The sequence below is a fragment of the Natator depressus genome, chromosome 3 (assembly GCF_965152275.1).
Source record: "Natator depressus isolate rNatDep1 chromosome 3, rNatDep2.hap1, whole genome shotgun sequence".
NCBI classification, from domain to species: domain Eukaryota; kingdom Metazoa; phylum Chordata; order Testudines; family Cheloniidae; genus Natator; species Natator depressus.
In genome coordinates this window covers 146,891,542-146,917,308 of record NC_134236.1, presented here as the reverse complement: position 1 = coordinate 146,917,308, position 25,767 = coordinate 146,891,542, and the positions used below count along the sequence as shown (strand labels likewise).

The following is a 25,767-nucleotide window of genomic DNA, read 5'->3' as shown; positions in this document are numbered from 1 at the left end:
ACTCTCTTTCCAAGGTTCATTTCTTCTGTCGGATCTTTCAGTGTTTATATCTGTGAGTAATAAAAATCCATGTCCTGAAAATCATCTTTATTGATTCAAAGCCTGGGGGTGGGGGGTAGGGGAGAGATAGGCAAACTGAGGCACTGGGATGGATGTACACAAGAGAGAATCACAGCAAGGTTCAGACTATGGGTAGGCACAATACCGAAAAGCAGTGTACGTTACTGTGGATCATTACTAAAACAGGTTTTCAAAGCCTCCCGAAGATGCATTGCTCCACTCTGAGCTCTTCTTGTAGCTCTGGTATCTGGCTGCTTAAAATTAGCAGACAGCCTGTCCACCTCCATGCCCCACCCCTACGAAAACTAATCTCCCTTTGCTTCACATGTATTATGAAGCACACTGCAGGCAGCTATAGCCATGGGGACATTTTTTTTCAGTGAGGTCTAACCTAGTGAGCAAACTGCGCCAGTGACCCTTCAAATGGCCAAAGGCACATTCAACCACCATTCTGCACTTGCTGAGCCTGTTGTTGAACCACACTTTGCTACTGTCCAGATGCTTTGTGTATGGCTTCATGGGCCTTGGGAGTAAGGGATAGGGTGTCTCCCAGGATCAGTATGGGCACTTCAACACCACCAGCGGTGATTTTTATGGTCTGGAAAGAAAGTCCCTGCTTGCAGCTTTCTGAACAGACCTGTGTTCTTAAAGATGCATATGTCATATACCTTCCTAGACTACCAGGTGTTGATGTCGGTAAAATACCCCGGGTGCTGCACCAACGCTTGCAACACCATAGAAGTATCCCTTTCTCTTTATGTACTTTTTGGCAAGGTGGTCTGGTGCCAAGATGGGTATATGCACACCATCTATTGTCCCACTGCAGTTTGGGAACCCCATTGTGGCAAAGCCATCACGTATGCCCTGCACGTTGCATGGAATCACTACCCTCCTTAACAGAAAGCGATTAATGGCCCTGCATACTTGGATCACAACAACCCCCACGATGGATTTATCAACTCCAAATTGATTCCCCACTGACCCGTAGCAGTTTGGCATTGCAAACTTCCACACAGTGATTGTCAGTTGTTTCTCCACTGTCAGAGCAGGTCTCATTTTAGTGTTGCTGTGCTGCAAGGCTGAGACGAGCTCCGCACACAGTTCCTGGTGTGACAGGTTAGATCACAGAAACCCCCTTAGGAGCTGCCACCTGATGTGCCAAGACTACTTCGGCCCCTGCTTTCCTGTCCAGTCGGCTTAGGACTTCAGTGCCCTGCCTGGTTTGAGCCAGACCCGCTAGCCTGCTGCAAACCCAGACCCAGGTCTGAACCATGTCCCCTAACAGCTGTATGCTTAACTGAAAGCAGCTTACAGAAGTGTGCCTGTCTTTAACACTCAGATGCCCGACTCCCAGTGGGGTCCAAACCCCAAATGAATCTGTTTTACCCTTATAAATCTTATACAGAATAAACTCATAAATTGTTCGCCCTCTATAACACTGATAGAGAGATATGCACAGCTGTTTGCCCCCCCCCCCCAGGTATTAATACATACTCTGGATTAATTAATAAGTAAAAAGTGACTTTATTAAATACAGAAGGTAGGATTTAAGTGGTTCCAAGTAGTAACGGACAGAACAAAGTGAATTACCAAGCAAAATAAAATAAAACACGCAAGTCTAAGTCTAGTACAGTAATAAAAACTGAATACAGATAAAATCTCACCCTTAGAGATGTTTCAATAAGTTTCTTTCACTGACTTGCCACCTTTGTAGTCTGGGCACAATCCTTTCCCCTGGTACAGCCCTTATTCCAGCTCAGGTGGTAGCTAGGGGATTTCTCATGATGGCTCCCCCTTGTTATGTTCTACCGACTTATATATCTTTTGCATAAGATGGGAATCCTTTGTCCCTCTGGGTTCCCACCCCTCCTTCTCAATGGAAAAACACCAGGTTAAAGATGGCTTCCAGTTCAGGTGACATGATCACATGCCACTATAAGTCCCCAAGCCTTCGTTCCTCCCAGCCTGACTCACAGGAAGGCCTGCCTGCAAACAGAGCAATCCACAGTCAATTGTCCTGGTTGCACCATGGGATAGCTATCCACAGTACACTGCTTTCTGCACTGATGCAAGCGCTGCTAGTGAGGATGAGCTCCACTGACACAGAGTGTGGTGTGGACATGCACAGCCAACTTAATTACTGCAGCAGCTGGATGTTGATTTAAGTTGACTTCAGTTTGTAGTATAGATGCGCCCTTAGTAAAATAATGATGCAGTGACAGACCAAGGGTGGATGTAATTTCATTTATGTAACCAAGGCAGGCCAGCCTTCTCTCTTCCCACAATCTGGAGCAATGAAGAGCATCCTGGTCTTTGGCCCCTCCAAGTCCTGGACATGTGTCAACAGATTCAAGCTATCCATCGCTATCTTAATGCACTCTTCAGTGCTTTTGTAAAGCAGCTTAGTGTTTATAAATGTTATTGTATGAACATGTGATTGAGGAGGAGGGAAGATATTATTTATAAGAACACTTGAAGCTTCCAAAGAATTATGAAAATGGAGTTTGGGAGATGATAAGTACTTGAATACTTAAGTACTTGCATAACATTTCATAGTGCTCTAAAGATAAATGAACAATGGAATCTTGATAAGGTCCTTAGGCATATGCCACAATTCAGCTGTGTTCAGTGAACAGTTTTCTTTATTGCAGGTTCACTGTCATGGTTGTAATAGGTAACGGAGAGTATCCTGTAGCTACAGGTAAAACCAAGAAAGAGGCAAAAGAAGAGGCCGCAAAGGCAGCATGGGATAGCATAACACAAGAAAATCAAGTAAGTAAACAACATCTTTTGTTTAAAAGTAAATGGTAAACTATCATTGTTTTGTTTGGGTTAGAGGGCTTTGAATGGGTCATCTTCAAATGTAGCCCCTGAATCATGGTAGAGGCAATTCAAATAGTCTCTAAACTGTCTGAGTGACAGGTGTCTGTCTAGAAAATCCTTAAGCATGGCAATTCTACTACATGTCAAAGCCAAAACTAAAAACCTCTTGTCCTGGTTTGTGGGACCAAAAAGCCCGACAGTGTGACTGGATATCATCTGCTCTTTTTAGAACATCCTCTTTCCTATTTGTAAAAAGATATCTTTGTCCAGACCAAGTGGATCCATTAGAAATTTCTCTGTTGGAAAAGAATGTCCTTTTGTAATATTCCATAAGAGTTTTTTCCAGACTTTTAATTCTTTTTTATATTCTTTAGAGTTGGTTTTGGAAAAGATATTCACATCAGTCATGAACATTTAAAAAAATCCGTGTCCACATTGTAGTTTAGAAACAAATGTTTAGTTTCAGAACCATAATGGGGGGAAAAAAGTGAAAGGTATAAATTGATGCTAAATACAACGTGTTAAATTGACGTATCACTGGAAAGGAAAATAAAAGTATATTTAAAAAAAAAAATCTCAAGTCTGTCATATAGTCATCTTCTAACAAGACTCTTCTTTTCAAAGATGTTGAATAAACATGACCCAAGAGCTAAATCCATCTTCATATGACTATATATTGCAGAAAGAAAGTGCTTCCAGGAAAATAGGCCGTAAGAAGGAGTTGTGATCTGAAAGTTCATTATAGTCTCATTTTCTAGGCATACATTTTCAAGCTAAATGTCTCCAATTAAACTTTTTCATTGATCGTCTCACATAGGTTTATCAAGACACAGATCTGGCGAAGGGACCACAGTATTTCTTAACAATTGATTTTTAGATGAGAAATCTGAGCCAAAGTCAGATCCAAAAGGTATCCAAGTATTTTCAAAGCAACAAATTACACTTGGGGGACACAAGTGAATCCAGAATACCAAATATTAAACACTTCATGCAAGGCATATTTAATCTATCTAGCAAGTTACTCTGGATTTCTCTTAATGTCAGTAGAGTGTGAGAGGCATTTTGTCAGACCTCACTGAATTCTCCCTTTTGAGATGTATTGCCCTGAACTGAACAGAGCAGGATAATTACCGGTAATCATTTTCATGTGGTAGTCCTGTTAAAATATATGGCATTTGTGTTTATTGTAATTCTCATTATTTCTATTTCTGAAATATATTGCATTTATTGTTCACAATGGCCATAACTGGGGTTAAGGAGTTGAATGGTGAAGACTGTTTTAAGGAGCTGCCAAGTAGAGCTGGCTGGAAAGCTTTCTTGTTTTGTTTGGTTCTCCTCATCCCAGAGGAAAATCTTGTGGATTTTGGCCAAAATCCAAAACTGAAATATTTCAATTCTGAAATGCCACTGTGGTTTGGACGTCTCATGCTCCTCTTGTTTTGTGTAGGCTGGGATCCCTGATCAGGATCAGGTGGGGGAGTAGCACTGTATGTAAGGGAGCAGTATGACTGCTCAGAGCTCCGGTACAAAACTGCAGAAAAACCTGAGTGTCTCTGGATTAAGTTTAGAAGTGTGAGCAACAAGAGTGATGTAGTGGTGGGAGTCTGCTATAGACCACCGGATCAGGGGGATGAGGTGGATGAGGCTTTCTTCCGGCAACTCGCAGAAGTTACTAGATCGCACGCCCTGGTTCTCATGGGTGACTTCAATTTTCCTGATATTTGCTGGGAGAGCAATACAGCGGTGCATAGACAATCCAGGAAGTTTTTGGAAAGCGTAGGGGACAATTTCCTGGTGCAAGTGCTAGACGAGCCAACTAGGGGGGGAGCTTTTCTTGACCTCCTGCTCACAAACAGGGAAGAATTAGTGGGGGAAGCAAAGGTGGATGGGAATCTGGGAGGCAGTGACCATGAGATGGTCGAGTTCAGGATCCTGACACAGGGAAGAAAGGTAAACAGCAGGATACGGACCCTGGACTTCAGGAAAGCAGACTTTGACTCCCTCAGGGAGCAGATGGGTAAGATCCCCTGGGGGACTAACATGAAGGGGAAAGGAGTCCAGGAGAGCTGGCTGTATTTCAAGGAATCCCTGTTGAGGTTACAGGGACAAACCATCCCGATGAGTCGAAAGAATAGTAAATATGGCAGGCGACCAGCTTGGCTTAATGGTGAAATCCTAGCAGATCTTAAACATAAAAAAGAAGCTTACAAGAAGTGGAAGGTTGGACATATGACCAGGGAAGAGTATAAAAATATTGCTCGGGCATGTAGGAATGAAATCAGGAGGGCCAAATCGCACCTGGAGCTGCAGCTAGCAAGAGATGTCAAGAGTAACAAGAAGGGTTTCTTCAGGTATGTTGGCAACAAGAAGAAAGCCAAGGAAAGTGTGGGCCCCTTACTGAATGAGGGAGGCAACCTAGTGACAGAGGATGTGGAAAAAGCTAATGTGCTCAATGCTTTTTTTGCCTCTGTCTTCACTAACAAGGACAGCTCCCAGACTGCTGCGCTGGGCATCGCAACATGGGGAGTAGATGGCCAGCCCTCTGTGGAGAAAGAGGTGGTTAGGGACTATTTAGAAAAGCTGGACGTGCACAACTTGGGGGCCGGACGAGTTGCATCCGAGAGTGCTAAAGGAATTGGCGGATGTGATTGCAGAGCCATTGGCCATTATCTTTGAAAACTCGTGGCGAACGGGGGAAGTCCCAGATGACTGGAAAAAGGCTAATGTAGTGCCAATCTTTAAAAAAGGGAAGAAGGAGGATCCTGGGAACTACAGGCCGGTCAGCCTCACCTCAGTCCCCGGAAAAATCATGGAGCAGGTCCACAAGGAATCAATCCTGAAGCACTTAGACGAGAGTAAAGTGATCAGGAACAGTCAGCATGGATTCACCAAGGGAAGGTCATGCCTGACTAATCTAATCGCCTTCTATGATGAGATTACTGATTCTGTGGATGAAGGGAAAGCAGTGGATGTATTGTTTCTTGACTTTAGCAAAGCTTTTGACACTGTCTCCCACAGTATTCTTGTCAGCAAGTTAAAGAAGTATGGGCTGGATGAATGTACTATAAGGTGGGTAGAAAGTTGGCTAGATTGTCGGGCTCAACGGGTAGTGATCAATGGCTCCATGTCTAGTTGGCAGCCGGTGTCAAGTGGAGTGCCCCAGGGGTCGGTCCTGGGGCCGGTTTTGTTCAATATCTTCATAAATGATCTGGAGGATGGTGTGGATTACACTCTTAGCAAATTTGCGGATGACACTAAACTGGGAGGAATGGTAGATACGTTGGAGGGCAGAGTTAGGATACAGAGGGACCTGGACAAATTGGAGGATTGGGCCAAAAGAAACCTGATGAGGTTCAATAAGGATAAATGCAGGGTCCTGCACTTAGGACGGAAGAACCCAATGCACAGCTACAGACTAGGGACCGAATGGCTAGGCAGCAGTTCTGCGGAAAAGGACCTAGGGGTTACAGTGGACGAGAAGCTGGATATGAGTCAGCAGTGTGCCCTTGTTGCCAAGAAGGCCAATGGCATTTTGGGATGTATAAGTAGGGGCATAGCGAGCAGATCGAGGGACGTGATCGTTCCCCTCTATTTGATATTGGTGAGGCCTCATCTGGAGTACTGTGTCCAATTTTGGGCCCCACACTACAAGAAGGATGTGGATAAATTGGAGAGAGTCCAGCGAAGGGCAACAAAAATTATTAGGGGTCTGGAACACATGACTTATGAGGAGAGGCTGAGGGAACTGGGATTGTTTAGTCTGCGGAAGAGAAGAATGAGGGGGGATTTGATAGCTGCTTTCAACTACCTGAGAGGTGGTTCCAAAGAGGATGGTTCTAGACTATTCTCAGTGGTAGAAGATGACAGGACAAGGAGTAATGGTCTCAAGTTGCAGTGGGGGAGGTTTGGGTTGGATATTAGGAAAAACTTTTTCACTAGGAGGGTGGTGAAACACTGGAATGCGTTACCTAGGGAGGTGGTGGAATCTCCTTCCTTAGAAGTTTTTAAGGTCAGGCTTGACAAAGCCCTGGCTGGGATGATTTAATTGGGGATTGGTCCTGCTTTGAGCAGGGGGTTGGACTAGATGACCTCCTGAGGTCCCTTCCAACCCTGATATTCTATGATTCTATGATCAGGACTGCATCGCTCATGATGAACCATAGAATTCATTTTTGGTCAGGGGGAGGCAGTTCATCTTGGCAGCTCAATGCCTGCGGTGCATCATGAGAGATGAAGTCCAGCTGTAGAGCCTGGCCCATAGAGGAGGATGGGAGCATGAGGTACCTGAATGACAACTTCCACAAGAGACAGAGGCTGCATTTCAGAATTGAATTATTTCAGTTTTTCCCTGACCTCCTCTTTTTAGCATTCCAGAGAGTCAGCAATATTTCTGCAAGGCCCATATGTACTTCACATTCCTTTATAGAATGTATATTTCTATATGGTGCATCTCATGAATGGGATAACTGGAAGGAGGTGCTTTGCAGACAGAGAAGCGTTCTGTATTCATTGGTGTCCAAACATGGGGTGGGGAACTAGGGTCTGTCATGGAAACAAATAGTCTAACTGAATAAGAACCATGCTCAAAGCAAGAATGTTCACTAGGCCAAACCTGCACTGAGTTGGGTTCCAGTCTGAGCTTTATTTTATGTGAATGACTATTGCTTGTGGGGGAAAATGCTGGAACAAGAGGTTTAGCGACAGTAGGTGCAGTACTAGCATTACTGGTATTCCCCCTACACTGCCTCATCCTTGAGCTGCAGGGACCTCATTAAGGGGTTGGAGGAGAGTACTTTAGGCACTTTCAGCCTTTAACCTCTTTGTAGAGAGTACCTGCAACTGCTGAAGATGGTGATTGTCATGTATGGATGCCTATTGAGAGCAGTTACTCATTTCAGTGGCCACCAAACAGTCATCAAATGTTAATTTGATCAGGATTCAAACTTAAATAACTCCTTGTCCTTATATACACAACGGCATTGAGCACAGAAATAAGGGAATTCAGCCTGACACCTAAGCATCTTAATGTCATTCAGTACTTGCTAGCAGGTGAAAGCCTGTGCTGTCACATGGGTCTAATGCATGTGTGTAAAATGGCTGAGAACATAATAATTGAATGGTAACCGATGGTGAATCCCAGTGGTGGTTGAACCTGGTCATATTCCCAATAAAAAGAGCTCTCAACTATGCTTGTAGCTGTTTCCATCGCTTTGTGCTGATTGAACAGAGATTCTAAGTTTCAGCGTGATTCACCAGCAGGTGACAATCCTGAAATCTTCTATTAAAGATTCGTTGATTATAAACTTCTTTGCAAAATCTACAATGGTATAGTAATTATCCAGGATGGTTCTCCGCTTTACAGAGCCAGTACATCCCATTAGTGGCGATTGAGAAGTGATTTATTTTTAAAACGTTGTGAAATGTCTATAGCAGTTGGTTAAGGATTCACAACCCTGCAGTTATACCAGCACTCTCATGATGCTCATTTTGTGTTCTTTAGTAACTTCAAGCCTTTCAAGCTATGCATATTTTGTATATTTATTTTGTAGACTAAACAGGCTTCACTCCCACAAACTCCGCAGCCGCAGCCATCGCCGCCACCACCACCGCCAACAGAGTTTTCATCAGACATACTGAAAGAGATAGAACCACTTGACTATATCTCCATGCTTACCAAATATGGACTAAAACATAACATAGTGATTGAGTATAAATTAGAAGATGAATATGGACCCCCCCATAAAAAAACGTAAGATGTGGTTAATGTTGTTAATTCCTTCTGCTTCTTCTCTCTATTTGCCTGCTCTTTTGTTTCTTTACGTGGATGCTTTTAGATGAGTCTCCAGAACTGCAATCATGTACTCGCTGCCAAAGTCAAAGGGATCTGTCACAGTGACCTGTTTGAGGAAAGGGCATTTTTTTGTATCTGTTACTGGAATGAGATCTACCCACAATTGAAACCATAATGGGAGGAATTAAAAGTGAATTGAAGGAATTCAGATAGCGGTGGAACTATTCCAACAACTGTTTGCTAAGAACTGCTCCCAAAAGAGTGATATTTAGCAAGGTATATCTTATCTTAAAAATATTGACAGTTTGTGACATTGCCAGTGCATGACCCCCTAATTACTCCCTTACAAATTTCTGATCAAATCAGCTTTTGAGATTGGCTTAACAGTCCTATAAACCAAGGAATTAAACCTGTTACCACTGAAGTCACTGAGAGTTGTTATTGCTTTCATAGAGAGCTGGATCAGTTCCCAGCTGCTAAAACACAATCTTCAAAGGAGAAAACATAGCTATTTGTACATTATGAGAAGCAAAACAATTCATAAAGGAAGCCTTGCTTTCAGTCTTGTCCAAAGGAAGCCTCAGCAAACAGCCTTTACTGTAGGTAGCTGGTATCTGTGCAGAAGTATGCTACTTGTTCTGAAAAAAATCCGGCAGTTGATTCCTCAGTTTCACCTTACTTCCGGATTGGGGCTTGATTCACCCGCTTCCTAGACTAGAAGACAACAAAACTCTTGTTTTCCTTCTGATTCTTTTTGCGGCTTCTCTAATTAAGGCTCCTTCCTTGCCTATCAGACCTTAGCTTTCAGATCCTGCTTCCAAGTCCTGGTGACTCTGGTAATCCTTAAGGGGTAGGTTTCTTTTCTCAGCCCATTGAAGGGGTTTAACCCTTTGTGCTTCATTCAGGAATGGAGCGCAGATACCCCATCACAGAGACAATACTGAAGCTTGATAGAATGATAAAACAGTGGTTTTATTACTTTTATTACAGAAGCATCCAGATGTCACTGTTATGACCGTTGTCCCATCGTACTAGGCATTGTGCATTCAGTAGAAAACAACAGCCCCTGTCCCAAAGAGTTCAAAGTCTAATTGAGATTAGTCATAATAAGTGGGTATAGATCATGAAAGAGGAATTAGGAAAGAAACAGGTAACAGTTATAAGAATACATGGTTATATAGATTAGCTATAAGCTTAACTTACAAAATTGTCAAATTGTTTTCAAAATGTGCATGTCCAGTATATAATACCTGTTTGTTAACTACAGGGAAGGCCAAGCTAGATTGTAGAGGTGGGTGAGTAGCACTATACACAAAAGAGTTGATAGAATCCAATGAGATAAAATAAATTTACGTGCAGAGAGGACCATATAGTAGAATCTCTAGTGATACAAATTCCAAGTTGTAAGACTTCTAATAAGTTGTAAGACTTCTTACCAGTCTTCTGATAAGGGAAAGAAAACAGAGTGCACAACACTGATGGACATTAGAGATAACAAAGTCCAAAAAAAGTGACAACCTCTCTTACTCAGTTATATTGTTTCAAAAAAAATTAAAAGAAACAAACCTCTGAAGTCTCCAAATTGGCTGTTTACATAATATATTCAACTTTGTTCCCCTTCCTCAGGCTCTGCAGTGTTTACCTACATGTCACATCTTGTCTCTAATTAGCAAATGCTTGTGTAAAGTCAAATAGTTGCATGAGTAGCTCCATTGACTTCAGTGGGACTATTCGCATGAGTGAAACTAAGCACGTACACATATACTGGATTGGGGCTTTCATGTAAGCTCTTCGGGTTAGAGATTGTCTCTTTTTATATAGTCACATCATAGTAGCCATCTTATTGCAAAATTCGAATGGAAAAAGTCATTGTAGTTTTTATCTCAATAGCTAGTGGAGATAAACCCCATGTGGGGGGGACTAGTTATATTGAGGTAAAAGCTATAGTGCATTGTTTCCACTAATAGTATACGCTGAAATAGTTAACTCAATATAAAAAGACACCTTTTATTGCAGTGAATACATAGCCTTGGTTTTCTCTGCAGAGGATAATGGGGAGATATCTGTTATTTTCAGATAATAAAGACCTACTGTTAGAGACTAGGTTTGCCAGGTGTCCAGTTTTTGACAAGAATACATGGTCGAAAAGGGACCCTCTTAGCTCCGGTTAACACCGCTGACCAGGCCATTAAAAGTCCAGTCGGCGGCGCAGTGGGGCTAAGGCAGGCTTCCTACCTGGCTCTGGGGGGCTCCTGGAAGCAGCGACATGTCCCTGTAGCGGGTCTCTGCACACTGTTTCCATCCCGAGCACTGGCTTCACAGCTCCCATTGGCCAGGAACCATGACCAGTGGGAGCTGTGGGGGCGGTGCTTGCAGGCGAAGGCAGCGCACACTGTGCAGAGACGCCTGGCTGCGCCGCCACCTTGGAGCCCAAGGACATGTTGCTGCTTCCAGGGAGCCGCCTCAGGTAAGCGCCACCTGGAGCCTTCACCCCGCACGTCCTCCCACACCCCAAGCCCCTGCCCCAGCCTGGAGCTCCTCTCTGAGCCTGCACCCCAACCTCCTGTCCCAGCTCGGAACCCCCTCCTGCACTCTGAACCCCTCGGCCCCAGCCCGGAGCCCCCTGCTGCACCCCAAATCCCTCACCCCTGCCCCGCACCCCAGCCTGGAGCCCACTCCTGCACCTTGAACACCTCATCTTTGGCCCCACCCCGGAGCCCTCACCATCAGCCCAGAGCCCTCACCCTCTCCTTCAACCCAAACCCCTGCCCCAGCCCCGAGCCTGCTCCTGCTCCCTGAACCAGTCATTTCTGGCCCCATCCCGGAGCCCACACCCCTTGCCGGAACCCTCACCCCCTCCCACACCTCAATCCTCTGCCCCAGCCTGGTGAAAATGAGTAAGTGACTGAGGGTTGGGGAGAGTGAGCGACAGAAGGAGGGGGGAAGGAGTGAGTGGGGGGTGGAGCCTTGGGGAAGGGGCGGGGTACAGGGAGGGGAAAGGTATTCAGTTTTGTGCAATTAGAAAGTTTGCAACCCTATTAGAGAGCAAGGTATCAAAAGAGGTATTGAAACAAATTGATAAATTTAAAAAACATCAATTCATCAGTGACACATCCAACAGTTCTGAATGAATTAAAGAATGAAGTGTCAGAGCTGCTAACAAAAAAATGTAATTAATTTAAATTAGCTATTGTAGTGGAGGGTATGAATGTTGTGCTTATCTTTTTCACCTTTCTCTGCAGCGTGGGGCACGGGTCACTTGCTGGAGGATTCTCTGCACCTTGAAGTCTTTAAACCACGATTTGCGGACTTCAGTAGCTCAGACATAAGTTAGGGGTTTGTTACAGGAGTGGGTGGGTGAGATTCTGTGGCCTGCGTTGTGCAGGAGGTCAGACTAGACGATCATAATGGTCCCTTCTGACCTTAAAGTCTATGATTCTATGAAAAATGTGGTAGGGTGACAGGAATGTCTAACCAAAGAGCCCTAATTCATAACAGGTACATTTTGGCTGAAATAATTAAAAATAGAATTATAAAACACCAGCATGAACATGGAAAGATACGCCCTGATCTTGCAAATATGTGTGTTTAAAGTTAATGGGACTAATTGGGTTTAATGTTAAGCATGTATTTGAGAGTTTTCAGGATCAGTGTCTTAGTCTGGAATCTATTTCCAAACTGTCTTTATAATTCTTACTACCCTGTCACAAATCCATGTTCTTTTTCTAGCAAAATGACTTGCCGTAGCAGTATTTTTAAATAAAATACATTTAGTAGTTTATTCAGGGTGAGAAGTGCTTTATGTTTAAGAAATGCTTTTTAAATTGGTAGCTCTCAAACTGACTTCAGTGCTCCTTTAAAGACAAACTTGCTTAATTCAATTATGATTTAAAAAATAATCTTACTCTTGTTTAATTCCGTTAAGATTTTTCACAGAATTTGTCCTGGTAAATCAAACACAGACTTTAAAATTCTTCACCACAAATGTTTTATTCTGTAGAATGTGCCTTAATCAGCCTGCGCTCGCGCGCGCTCTTGCACTCTCTCTCTTTTAAATAATATACTATTCTAGGCTAAGTTGTTGTTACAATTTTGCAATTTAAAAAATACCTTTACAAGGAACTAGTCTTAAAATCTACATTCAGGATTTTCAAATGACTAGTAGTTTTGGGTACCTTATTTAAGATGCTTTATGGGACTGGCTCCTCAGAAAATGCTGAGCCCTATCTTCTAAAAATCCGACCCTTTTGAGACATCTCAAGTTAGATGACTAAAGTTATATCTGAAAACGTACATATGCAGAAGAATATTGAAGAACTCTGTTCTTCCTAGAATCATTTCTACATGACATTAGTATTCAAAATTGTTAACATTAGAATTTGCCATACAGGATTTATGGATACTGTTTTATTCTCTATTATTCTTACAGATTTTCTTTTAGCTGTAAAATTGGTGACCAGATTTATGGTGAAGGCACTGGAAATGATAAAAAAGCTGCAAAACAGGCTGCTGCAAAACGTGCATATGAACAGTTAAGATCTCAAGAAACGTCAAGGGTATGTATTGCATGTAGTCTGTATGTAAAGAGACTACTGGCTCATTCATCTTTTGAATCAAGGTCCATCATCATTTGGTTAAAAACTAGTCTGGTTTGTTTCAGTTTGAGGGAGAAATAATCTTTGCCTCATAGATTTATGTTGGTGGTGCTCCACTGTACGGTAGCTAAAATTCACAGTGTCTGTATAGTCAATAGCTTATTGTACCCCCCCCCCCCCCAAAATCTGTATCTCTAATTGCATATTTCAGTATATGGTCCTGTGAGTTATCATTCAGTTAAAGACAAATGCATATGACAAAAGAACTTATGAAAAAATATTTCACTACAATTTTCTTTAAAACTTAACTAATATACTGAAATGGAATTCTCTCGAGCATAGTACAGTGCTGCTGTACAATTACTAAGTTTTCTTAATTATATAGTTCCTTGCATTTGTGTTGGATGTGTTTAATTTGCAAATCAGAATTATTTTTTTTAATCATATGGGACCTGAGCCTGCAATGTCAGTGGAATTCAAGGGAAGTCAAGGTTGCTGAGCACCTCTTACACATGCCTAACTGTGATATCACACTTTTTGCTTTTAATCTGAAACTTCAGTGTCTCTTACTAAGTGAAAACAAAGGGATGGAAAAAGGCAAAAACTCAGTTATTACTTACGACTAAATTTTCAGCCAGCTCTAAATTTGTAATGCAAACTTTGCATGCTTATCACTTTGCATGCCCAGTTACTATATAGATGGCAATTAGATGCAGAAGCCTGTTTATGCATACACTTCTATTTTTCCACATGCAAAATTGCATGTACAATTACCAGCTCTGAAAAGTTTGCCCTCAACTAATGAATACTGTTTTTTGGTCTTAATTCTTAATGGGGCCTCATCCTTGCATCCCTTGTTACTCTTGCAAATGAGGGCATGTACTATAAATGTCTTCTGGATTTGTGGTCAAGATCTGGTCATAAGATATTTACAAAACTCTACTTTTGCTGATATTTAATTGCAGGTGTGAAAAAGGATGTAAAGTTTTAAATATCTGGGGCAAAATCCTGGCCACACTAAAGTTAATGGAAAAATTCCCACTTCAGTGGGGCAAATGCCTTCAATTTCACCCCAGTGCTTTACAGTTAAGCATGTGCATAAACTACTCCTGAGGGAATTTTGCACCAGAATAGTAAAAATTCTGTACGTAATATTTTAAAATTCTGCAAATTTTATTTGTCAGTAAAAATGGGGCTCCAGCATGGCAGTGGGGAGCACGGGCCACTGGCTGCATTGAGGTGGGAGATCACTCTGAAGCCTTCACCTCCGCTGGTAGGGGGACTCGACAGTGAGGCTGCACCCAACGCTGACACAGTCCAAGGGCCGAGAGTGGTTGGGCAGACTCAGCCCAGCAGGATCCAAATGTGGAGGGGCTTAGTGTGTGTGGGGGGGAGGGGGATCCAGGTGTGGGGTGAGAGGTTTCTGTGTGGGGGAATCTGGGTGAAGGCGGCTCAGTGGAAGATTTGGATGCACAGAGGCTCGTTGGGGGTGCCGGGTGCAGGGGCAATGGGGCTTTGCAGGGGATCCAGGTGAAGGTGGTTGGAGATCAGCAGGGAAGGTCTGGATGTAGGGAGATGGGGCTTGGTGTGGGGTGGTGTCTGGGTGCTGGGGGAGTGGGGCTTGATGGGGTGGAGATCCAGGTGCAGCTGGTTGGGGCTCAGTGGGATAGGAATCTGGGTATGGGGGTTCATGGGAGGTGGGTGTCCAGGTGTAGGGGGGTAGGGCTCGTCAGGGTGAAGGTTTGATGGGCCTGCTTAATGGGGGAGCACCAGCTGCTGCCGAGGGGATGCCGCATGCCGGGCGCCCACTTCCCCCTGCGATTCCCCTGTGCACTCTTCTTCCCAATCTCATCCTTCCCCCTCACCCCCCCATTCCCCTCACCCCCCTTACCCAGGCCCACCACAGGCACTGACTGTTGCACAGAAAAGAGGAAGGTTCCCAGCACACAGAAGGGGAGCATGACTGGCACTAGGACTCAGTAGATGGCGTTCAGCTGCAGAGTCAGCGGAGCCAAGAAGCAGCCTCCTGCAGTGGGAAGCTCTGCGCTTGCAGAAACGATGGGGAGGGGCAGTGGCACGTAACCCTGTTTGCCCCCCATGCCTCACCCCTGTTGGGAGGGGCGAATCTCCCCCAAAAAACTGCGACCATGGTTGTACCCCCTCCCCCACGTGGCTGCTTTTTGCTTCCCTGTTGTTTTCTGCAGGGAAGCACAAGAATTCTGCGGGGGGCGGATGTTTTCTGCGGGCGCGTAGTCGCACAGAATTCCCCCAGGAGTAATAAACGTCTTCCCCAGCTGGGGCTTTAGTGTTTAACGTAGTTCCAATAACTTTTTCCGAAACTCCATTGTTTTTGTCATTTTAGAATGTTGTCATTTGTAGTAGCAAAGCTTTGACTGGTAGGTATCAGGTATTTGTTTTTTTTTTTATATATATATATATACAGGCAGGGAGACACACAGCTGTTGCCAGTTCTGCAAATAACCTGCTTAGTAGTTCCAGTGGAATGTCAAGCTGGTCATCTGCAAAGTAAGTTGGAACCATTAATATTGTGATGTTTAACATAATGCATTTGCTTATAATTCAAGAACCAGTTGAGAGCGGTTAAGCAAAATCTTTTGCTGTCTTTTCACTTGTGAATTAATCAGTTGTATTTTAAACCTGTTTCTTTATCTACAGATCAAGAATACAGTTTAATTGTGCAATTGCATTTAATTTTTTTATATTTCTTATAATATACTTTATGATACACAGATTTTTTGGCTATCCTGAATGCTTTCTTGTTGAGCACCAGTAATTATTTTAGAAGCATTTCTGCTTGATGTGAAAAGAAGAGTGTCACTCCATTGAAGTTTTCAGTAGCCATTTTTGTATTATGACACTGCTTTGTTTAACGGATGTCAGTTCTTTTCAGTAATTTCTGTGCACCACATTATAATTTCTGCTATACCGCTTCTCTCTTCATTCTCCATTAATCAAAAGAGGCACAACGTATTCATGGAGAATGAAGAGAGAAGTTGCTAGCAGAAAGAAAATGGTGGTGAGAAATTTTCCAGTCTGTGCTGGGACCCCTTGGCACCAGCCTATTGTGCTTGATGGTTAATTTGGCTCTGGTGTCACCACTTTACTCTCTCTGATGCCCTGTGTAGTGTTAAAGAGCAGCTATATTTTGTACCAGTGGTGGCCTCACTGCATTGAAATGATCTCTGTACCTAACCTACCTTACCATAGTGAGAATACATAACTAACATTTATAAATCACAGTGACATAATAGGATGAAATCCATTATAGAAATAAGTATTTTATAATAAAATGTTATCGAATCACAAGAATTGTGTTACAAGTGAAGTTTTGTATTTTAAATTAATTCACATAATCCTTTTTCTGTTGTATCAAGAATTGTGGTTTTGATTCAAGAATTGTTTGAAGGAGATATATTGAAATCCATTTTTCCCCTTATAGTGGTTCTGATTCTGCATCTAAAAATATCAACTCAGATGGGAGCTTAGTAAATAAAATGAATGACCTGAAAGTAGGTGAAGATTGTTCATCTCCTTGGGTACAGTATGAAAGCCTTTATTCCTTATAGTTAAATTTTAGACTGTCATTATTTTACTCCTGTTCATAATTTTCACTTTTAATGAAGATGTGGGTAACAGAGCTATTATCTCCAAAATATTTAAGTTGCACATAGGTAAAATTGGATACTTGAGGCTGCTAATGTCTGTATCTAATTTTTGAAGTTAGTATGTCCTCAGATACTTTGCTGGAAGTGGAATGTGGCCCTAGTGCAGAGTGTAGTAGTTCATCTCTTGAGTGGGATAAGCTCTCTGGAGTACACAACATGAGGTCTCTGCTCCTCACTAGCTGCCTATTAAACTTGAACCACTCCCAAAAAGAAACATATGTAGCTTCACTCCTGCTTTGTGATCTGTGCAGGTGGACTGCTGTGTCCCTGACGTCATGGGGGCTAAATGCAGGCTGCGCCGTTGGCATGTGAGGGTGACAATGCTGGACCAGGGCGTAAAACTACCAATAAATTGGAGCCTAATCTTCTGAGATTGCTTCACTCTCTCTGTTTCACCACAAGAGTTAAGAACTGCTTCCTCTAGCAGCCTGTTAGAGCCCGAGTTAGGGGAGTTTCAGAGCATAGTGCGGTATCAATTTTCTCCTCTACCCACAATGCTTATCGTTACAAAATATATCTGAATGTTATTTAAAATGTTCATTATCTTTTTACCATCATTCTCACTAAACATACAATAGGTCAGATTTGCTGCTGGCTTAAACAGGCATACTTCCATGGAAGTTGATGGATCTGTGCTTGTACATTGAATGTAATTGATGCATGTTGATAAGAATCATGATGTCATACTTAGAGCTGGGGGACATTTTTGAGCCAAAACATCTTTTGGCAAAAAGTGTAGATTTGGCTATGCTGAAACGCTTCTGGAATTTGTGTCAGTTTTGCTAAATTGTTTGGTGTACCGTGTGTGTGTGTGTGTGTGTGTATATATATATATTCTGAAAACGTGAAACCTTATTTCAGCACTTTTTAAATTAAATGTTATTTTTTCAGTTCAAAATGACTTTTCAGTTTGAAATTTCCTTTAATTTTTAAAATGTTAAAAAATGCTCAGAATAGAAATATTTAGTTTTAGCTTGAACTAAATGTTTTGTTTGATCAAAATGAATTTTTCCCAACTTCTGATTCATCAAAAAGTTTGAAGAAAATAGCTTTGGGGTTGACACAAACAGGTTTTTTTTTTTTCCCCCCGGGATTGCCAGCGAACTCTGAAAAATCCATTACTCACACAGCGCTAGTAATATCCAAGTTTCATGAGGAATTTAAACTGAAGGTTGTCATCAAACAGATGAGCCAACCAGTCTAAGTATGGACTTGGACAGCTGGTAGCCACATCCAATCCATATTAGAAAAATAATCATCATTCTTTAAAACAGTGAATATGTTTGTTTTTCTTTTTTGATATAGGCAACTCCCAAAAATGCTGCCATGAAATCTAAGAGGTACGTAATTACTTTGTTTTTAAATATATATGTTCTGAAATTAATATTGCAAATCCTGTTTTAGTGGCTTTGATACTTGACTAAAACATGACACCAAAAATATTTCCAGGTAAATTTCTTTTCTGTATTCATATAGTACAAGGTTTTATTGTAAATTTTCTTTTTTCTCTAAGAAGAGAGTTCGCAACTAAATTGGCACCCTCGTTCTCAGGGCAGCAGGTCAAGGAAGAGAAAAAGGAAAATAGGTACACTAAGGATGAAAGGTGAGAAGGAGATTTTAAGTAAGAGATGTATAGTTATTGCAATGATAGGTTAGATTTCCCTGACTAACAGTTTTGCATGTTTATTGCAAAACAAAGAAAGGGGGAGAAGGAATTCTATTTACAAGCATATGCAAACTGCCACTTGTGGGTGAAGTATAGGGTATTTCCTATAATAAGAATGTTTGTATTTGGCATTTGTGCAACTCTGTAGAATGTTTCTTCATTTTTTCCTCTACCCTGAGAAATGGGTGGTGCTACAAATATTGTAATAGAAGAGGTTATTCAAAGAAGATGGGTGGACAGCTTCTGTTCTTATGAAAATTCCAAATGTAAATGTTATAAGTATGTAAAATAGCATAGGAATGCCTCTAATCCAGGGGTTCCCAAACTTGGTTCACGGCTTGTTCAGGATAAGCCCCTGGCGGGCCGCAAGACGCTTTGTTTACCTGAGGTTTGAGTATCTCTTGTAAGATGATGCTCAGCGTCTCTCAGGAGATGCTCTGCAGAATCAGACCCATACTTTCCAAAATTAATGTTAGGGCTGATTTTGCTAAAATTATTATTTATTTTATTTTATTTTATTATTTTAAAGACTTATCAAGGATTTTGAAGAGCTAGAGCGAATTGGCAGCGGTGGATTTGGGAATGTTTTCAAAGCAAAACAAATTATTGATAAGAAGTACTATGCTGTCAAACGAGTGACGTGTAGCGAGTAAGTACTGTACATCGGCTTGCTTTTATTTGAAAGGACACTCTCAAACAGTTTCTGTAGATGAAACTGTTTGTTTGTAATAATCTCTTAAAAGTTTAAGTAATTTTCCTTTACAGCATTGTCCATTCTATCTGACAAACATGTTTATTTCTCTGTTCTCAGTGGAGCTGAAATGAGTGTGCTGTCTTTTGATGTTTGCTTCTCTGTGCACTAGAATTATAGTCCAGCACAGCATAGGAAACAGGATTTGTTAACTTGTGCGCGCTCTCTTTGTTAATGTTGTGCCAATATTTAAAAAGAGAGAATGGGATGACCAGGTAATCATAGGGATGTCAGCCTGACATTGATCCTGGGCAAGATGATGAAGCGGACAAAAGGGCAAGTGCGTTCCTTGGATGCATAAACGGGAATCTCAAGTAGGGATAGAGAAGTTATTTTACCTCTGTATTTGTGTGACAACCCCCAGGGTACAGTCTGGACAGTGGAACTGGTGTGCCCCCTTAACTCTCTAGCTTAGGATACCTCTCACACTGCTCCGCTAGTGAAAAGCAGCCCCTCCAGGCTTTGCTCTCACATAGCCATTAGCGTGTGTGTGTCACACCCTGCAAAGTCACATGAATGCTCTTCCAGCCTCTCATAAACAGATATAGGGCAACTCCTGCATATCTCTCAGTCCCAGCCTTGCACCCCAGCAATGCGTGTTTTACACGGCTCAAGACCTTCTTGATCAATGCAAGCTCATTAATTAGTCTGCCATTCCATCAAAGGATAATGGATACACCAAAGGCACCAGCCTTTGTTAACCTGAGTAGATTCCTCAAACCCTTCAATGAACCACACTGGTTTACATAGAACATTAAACAAGTTTATTAACTATAGAAATGTAGATTTTAAGTGATTATAAGTGGTATAAGCATAGAAGTCAGAATTGGCTTTTAAAAGAAATAAAAGATAAAATTGCAAGCTAATTCCTAAACTTTTTCATGCTAAGTAATTTGAAGCAAACAGCTTTTCTCACCCCTCTGGGTGTTGCGGGCAGTTCACAGTTCTTAATACACAGTCTGGATTCCCTTCCCAGCCTGGGACCAATTTCTCCAATTCAAAGTCTTTCAAGCAGCCTTGTTTCAGTAGAGATGTGGGAGAAGAGAGGTGTGACTGAGTGCATGGACCACAGTGAGAATGCTATACTCAGGGCAGACAATCCCCACAACTGGTGGTTTATTCTTCAGTTAGATTAACCAAGTCAGTAACAAAACAGCTTCTATAATACCATGCTGCTCTCCAAGTAGCCAAATACAGTCCCCTTTAAGCATTCCAGCCCTTGACCCCTAGCTAGACAGCCACGTCTAATATAGTGAGAGGTTATTGAAAACCTGATTCACCATATGTGAGGTTCACCAGTCCCAAAGTACCATGAAAATGATTAAATGATTGGATAATATGCCTTATAGTGATAGACTCCAAAGAGCTACATGACAAATTTCTGTTCCCAATAAAGGGCTCTTCAGTCTAGCAGACAAAGATATAACAAGATCCAATGGTCAAAAGTTGAAACTAGACAAATTCAGACTGGAAATAAAGTGTAAATTTTTAACAGTGAGGAGCAATTTATCATTGGAACAATTTACCAAGGACTGTGGTGGATTCTAAGCCACTGGTAATCTTTAAATCAAGATTTGATGTTTTTTCCAAAAGCTATGATTTTGTTCAAACAGGAATTATTTTGGGGAAGTTCTGTGGCCAGTGTTATACAGGAGGTCAAACTAGATTATCACAGTGTTCTCTGCAGGCCTGGGAATCTATAAATTTGCAGAACACTTGGTAGATTATCTATGAATGGTGATTACTGCTTTTATAAAACTTGTCAGCTGCAGACTAACAGATTTATAGAACATTTAAAGAGACAGAGTCACTTTGAAAACCACATTTGTGTCTGAAAATGTTTGAACTGACCAGTAGCAATTCAGATGACTATATTCTGGGTGGGGGAAATCCTCCCTCCCTATTTTTTCTTTGTGCATTTGGCAACACTCTTTATAAAACCAGTATAATTGTTTCTTTGTCCTCGTGTCACTTGCTAAAAAGACCATTATAAACATCATCGGGGAGCATAAAAAAACTTTTCTGGACATTCTAATTTCTGATAAAATGCCGAGTAATATTTATTTTAAATAATCAATTAAAAAACAAGTTGTAAGTGTCTCTTTAACAAATTGTTTTAAGGATCTCCTCCTCCATGTTATTTACAACAGTTTCAGAGCAACCTTTAGCCTAAATTGCTTTGGTGTCTTATTTTAATGAGTATATTGTATTACTAAATGTTCTTCCAGGATATTTCCTATTTTCATTCACATTGCACTCCTGAGAAGTAAATTTAACATTTTAAATGTAAGCCCTATATGTTCCTCAAATAAAGGGTCACATTTGGGCCCCATCTGAGGTTGAAATTAATTCATTGGACAACCCTACAATAATCAAAGTAGGCCCCAGCTCTGCAAATAATCTTGCATATGAATAGTCTTGCTGAGCTCAGTGTATGTAGAGGGACTACTTGCAAATTAAAAGTTATATGCTCTAGTGTTTGCAGGATCAGGGTCTTTGGATGCTTAATTTCTCCATGATAGCATCAACTCTGTGCTTTGCTTATCTGTTGTGTTCTTATGACCAGATAAGGTATTAAGTACAAGAATCTGAGTTGGGGTGCGGTTCTCATTTCAAACATTTTGAACAGGGTTCAAACACTTGTATGCTCAGGGTAATAGAGCAGACAATAGGCAAAACACAAGAACAGCCTGGCAAACGAAACACAGCTAGTAGATACAATTTTCAGCTTCTCTTTAAAAATTAAACAATTATATTGACTTTTAAAATAATTTAAAATAGATATTTAATCCTGAAGATTACTACTGTTGCTTGATATCCTGTCTTCAATTAATCTTATTGTTCATTTTATTAAGAAGTGTCAGTTCTTCAGTGTTGTGTAATGAGAATTTTTCTTTCTTTATTTAGTAAAGTACAGCGTGAGGTACAAGCACTAGCAGAGCTTGCGCATGAAAACATCATACGGTATTACACCTCTTGGACTGGGAAAGACTTTCTCAATTCTGAGAACAGTTCAAGCCTTTCAAGGTAAATAAAAATGAATTCTGTAGTGTAATCAATGGCTCTTTAACTGGAATAGTCAGATTATTTTTTCCCTATTGCAGATTTGTGTGGCAAAAAATGAGTGAATTACAGATCCCTACACTTATATTTTTTCCATCTAATAAAAGAAGAAAGAACATGAAAAATATTTAACATCAGGCAGTATGCTTAATGAACGACGTACATGTACATCTCCTTTCTGTTGATGAATTGCCACTTTTTTGGTGAACAGTATGTGTCGCAGATATGTACGCTGACATTGAGGCCTAATTTGGAATGATGTCTTATATTGAAGCCAAATCAGTAGCAGGATCTTCAGCAACTAAGAGAGATGGTATTTGCATTGGGATTAAAATGCAGGAGTTATTTTTTCGCAAACCTGTGTTTCACTCACTAGATCATGCCCTGTCCCATGGTATTGTTCTGCCCCACCTTGTGGGGCCTACTGGCTGCTCAGCAGAAGAGCTGACTCAGAGCATGTGTACACTACAGCCCTAAGTCAGCCGATGTTAGGTAGACTTACAGCCACTGCAGTAATTACTGTCCACACTACCCTCCTTTTGTCAGTGGTGCATGTCCTCACTAGCAGTGCTTCCACCGCCTGAAGAGGGGCATTGTGGGGGGCTGAGGGCCAAGTATCTAAGCTCTGCGTAGCTCCCCACTGGGAGCCCATCTGTCCCCACTTCCCCAGGCTCTCGGCTCCCTGCTGGGAGCTGGGGGGGCAGCCACCCCAGGCTTCTCAGCTCCCGGAGCAGGGAGACTCTGGGCGCAGCCTGGCTGGGAGCAGGGAGCTGGGGGCTCCAGCATGGAGCTGTGAAATTGACAAGACAGCTAACAGCTAGTGTAAGTAACGCAGCATCTACACAGACGCTGTGTCGCCCTAACTACACCGACATAAGTGCTATGCCTCTTGTGGAGATGGAGGAGTTATTGTCCGTGTAGTAGGACACTTACATTGGCAGGACAAAGCTGTTGTGTGTACACTGACATAATTAGGATGAGGTAAGTTGCCTTACGTCAGCCTGCTTAGTGTAGAACAGGCTTTAGTGGCAGGCAGCTGGCTGTTTGGGAACTAGGATTGACTCCAGTGCCATCACTGGCAGCCCCAAGCCTACCTGGAGCGGTCCTAAAAAATTAGGGATTTTTGGCCACGATTGTGGGGGCCTGCAGCCAAATGAAAGGTTGGAAACCAGCAAACCATTGAGCCAACTGCTTAGGAACAATTGTGTAGTGCTGTTTTTAATACTGTGATTTAATTTTACTCTTACAGACCGAGGCCAGATTTTCTGTGTGATTGCCTTTTTATCCAAATGGAATTCTGTGAGAAAGGAACACTGGATGGCTGGATTGATGAAAAGAGAGGGAAGAAAAATTACCAAGATGAGTCTCTCATCAAATTTAGACAAATAGCGACAGGAGTGGAATATATTCATTCTAAAGGATTTATTCACAGAGACCTCAAGGTAAGCAGAACAGATGATCGTTGTGTGGGTGGACAGATGTAATGAATAAATGTTTGGAGGATCAGAAAATGTTGAACTGTTGTTTTATTTTCAGTGGGACTCCATGTGAGCATAAGGGTCTGTCAGTGTGTGTAAGATTGGGAATAAAATCACAAAGTGCTTTTGAATGTGAAATGCTGTATACTAGGTATATATTAAGTTTCAAGTTTGAGTTCAAAATCAATTTTAATAAATCACATACAACACATCATATATTTTAGTGTACTGAAGTTAATGCCCTAGGGAGCAGTGTTTTTCAGAGTTCGGGATGCGACCGAGTACTGGCATGTAAGGCACTGGATTGCCTTGTTCCGCACCCAGGGAACCTAGTGGCTCTGGTCAGCACCGCTGACCAGGATGTTAAAGTCCCATCGGCGGTGCTGCCCAGCTAAGGCAGACTAGTGCCTACCTGTTCCGACACTGCGCTGCGCCCCGGAAGTGGCCAGCAGCGGGTCCGGCTTCTAGGCAGGGGGACCACAGGGCTCTGCATGCTGCCCCCGCCCCAAGCACTGGCTCCGCACTCCCATTGGCCGGTTCGCGGCCCCCGCAAACCTGGGGCCCCTTCCTGTACCCCAAACCCCTCATCCCCTGCCCCACCCCAGAGCCTGCACCACCAAACCAGAGCCCTGACCCCCTCCTGCACTCCAACCCCCTGCCTCAGCCCTGAGACCCCCCCAAATCCAGAGCCCCTTCCTGCACCCCAAACCCCTCATCCCGGCCTCAGCCCAGAGCCCTGACCCCCTTCCACACCCCTGCCCCAGCTCAGAGCCCCCTCCCACCCCCTGAACCCCTCATTCCTGGCCCCACCCCACAGCCCTCACCCCCGTACCCCAACCCTTTGGTCCAGCTCTGAGCCTCTCCCACACCCCAAGCCCCTCATCCCCAGCTCCACTGGGTCGTGGGCATCAACAATTTTCTTCAACTGGGTCACCAGAAAAAAAGTTTGAAAACCAATGCTATAGAATAACACAGTAGTACTTAACTGTATGTGCAAATGAGAACAATTAGTTGTTATGGCAGTCATGATTTCAAATTTTGACTAGTGTGTTTAAAATTTCATTGTTAAACCAACAGTTTTTATTTTGATACATAACTCCTAATCATTTCCTTGACTGTTTAGCAACTCTTCCACTGAAGTACCCTATGACTGATTTTTTTCCTGGTGCTAAAAGTTTGTAACGTGAAACTGAGACATTTTTTTCAATTGTCCTTTTTAGCCCCTCAACATATTCATATCTCGTGAAAATAAAATAAAAATAGGTGACTTTGGACTTGTAACTTCAATGACAGATGACCTACGGACAACAGAAAAGGGAACAAGATCATATATGAGCCCAGAACAGGTAACCGTTACTGCAGGATTAATAGTAAGACATCAGAAGACGTGAGTGTCTCCATAGTTATCCTTGCATTTAAGTCCAGATTTAGCCATCCCTGTCCTAATTTCTCCAGTACTAAACCAGTTGCCTAAAGTTTTCCAGGTGTGATCCTAAATCAGGATAGTTTTTTTATTTTTTTTTTTTTAAACTGGAAAATCTGAAGCAAATTGCACAAGTCAGTTGTGAAATGAGGTGATCCTCTCTCATCGATACTGTCTTACATTACAAAGTTTGAAGTCAGTGGGAGCTGTGGGTGATCAGCAATTTTGAAATTCAGGCCACTAATTTAGGTACCGAAATGTGAATTTGGGTAACTTTAGGCATCCATTATTGAAAATCTTGGCCTTAGAATCTCTGTGTCTGATTCCCTATCTGGAAGGGGGAATCAATTACTTATCCTACGTATGTGGGACTATGGATGCTTTAAAGTCTGTATATTTCATTTCACTTAACAGTAAATATTATCTCTGTT

General features: G+C 42.2%; 1 protein-coding gene across 5 annotated transcripts in view; it reads left to right on the top strand.

The window, feature by feature from the left end:
• EIF2AK2 (eukaryotic translation initiation factor 2 alpha kinase 2) overlaps positions 1 to 25,767 on the top strand; it is a 43,749-nt gene that overhangs the window by 9,066 nt on the left and 8,916 nt on the right. For 2 of the 5 annotated variants that reach the window (XM_074949002.1, XM_074949001.1), the window contains exons 3-13: positions 2,712 to 2,832; positions 8,433 to 8,632; positions 13,104 to 13,230; positions 15,713 to 15,795; positions 16,730 to 16,826; positions 18,261 to 18,295; positions 18,469 to 18,558; positions 19,151 to 19,270; positions 22,280 to 22,399; positions 23,685 to 23,877; positions 25,134 to 25,259. In XM_074949002.1, the coding sequence (XP_074805103.1) occupies positions 2,712 to 2,832; positions 8,433 to 8,632; positions 13,104 to 13,230; positions 15,713 to 15,795; positions 16,730 to 16,826; positions 18,261 to 18,295; positions 18,469 to 18,558; positions 19,151 to 19,270; positions 22,280 to 22,399; positions 23,685 to 23,877; positions 25,134 to 25,259 (1,312 nt within the window). The remainder of the gene's footprint in view (positions 1 to 2,711; positions 2,833 to 8,432; positions 8,633 to 13,103; positions 13,231 to 15,712; positions 15,796 to 16,729; positions 16,827 to 18,260; positions 18,296 to 18,468; positions 18,559 to 19,150; positions 19,271 to 22,279; positions 22,400 to 23,684; positions 23,878 to 25,133; positions 25,260 to 25,767) is intronic. The other 3 variants (XM_074949005.1, XM_074949004.1, XM_074949003.1) reach the window with 3 other exon arrangements.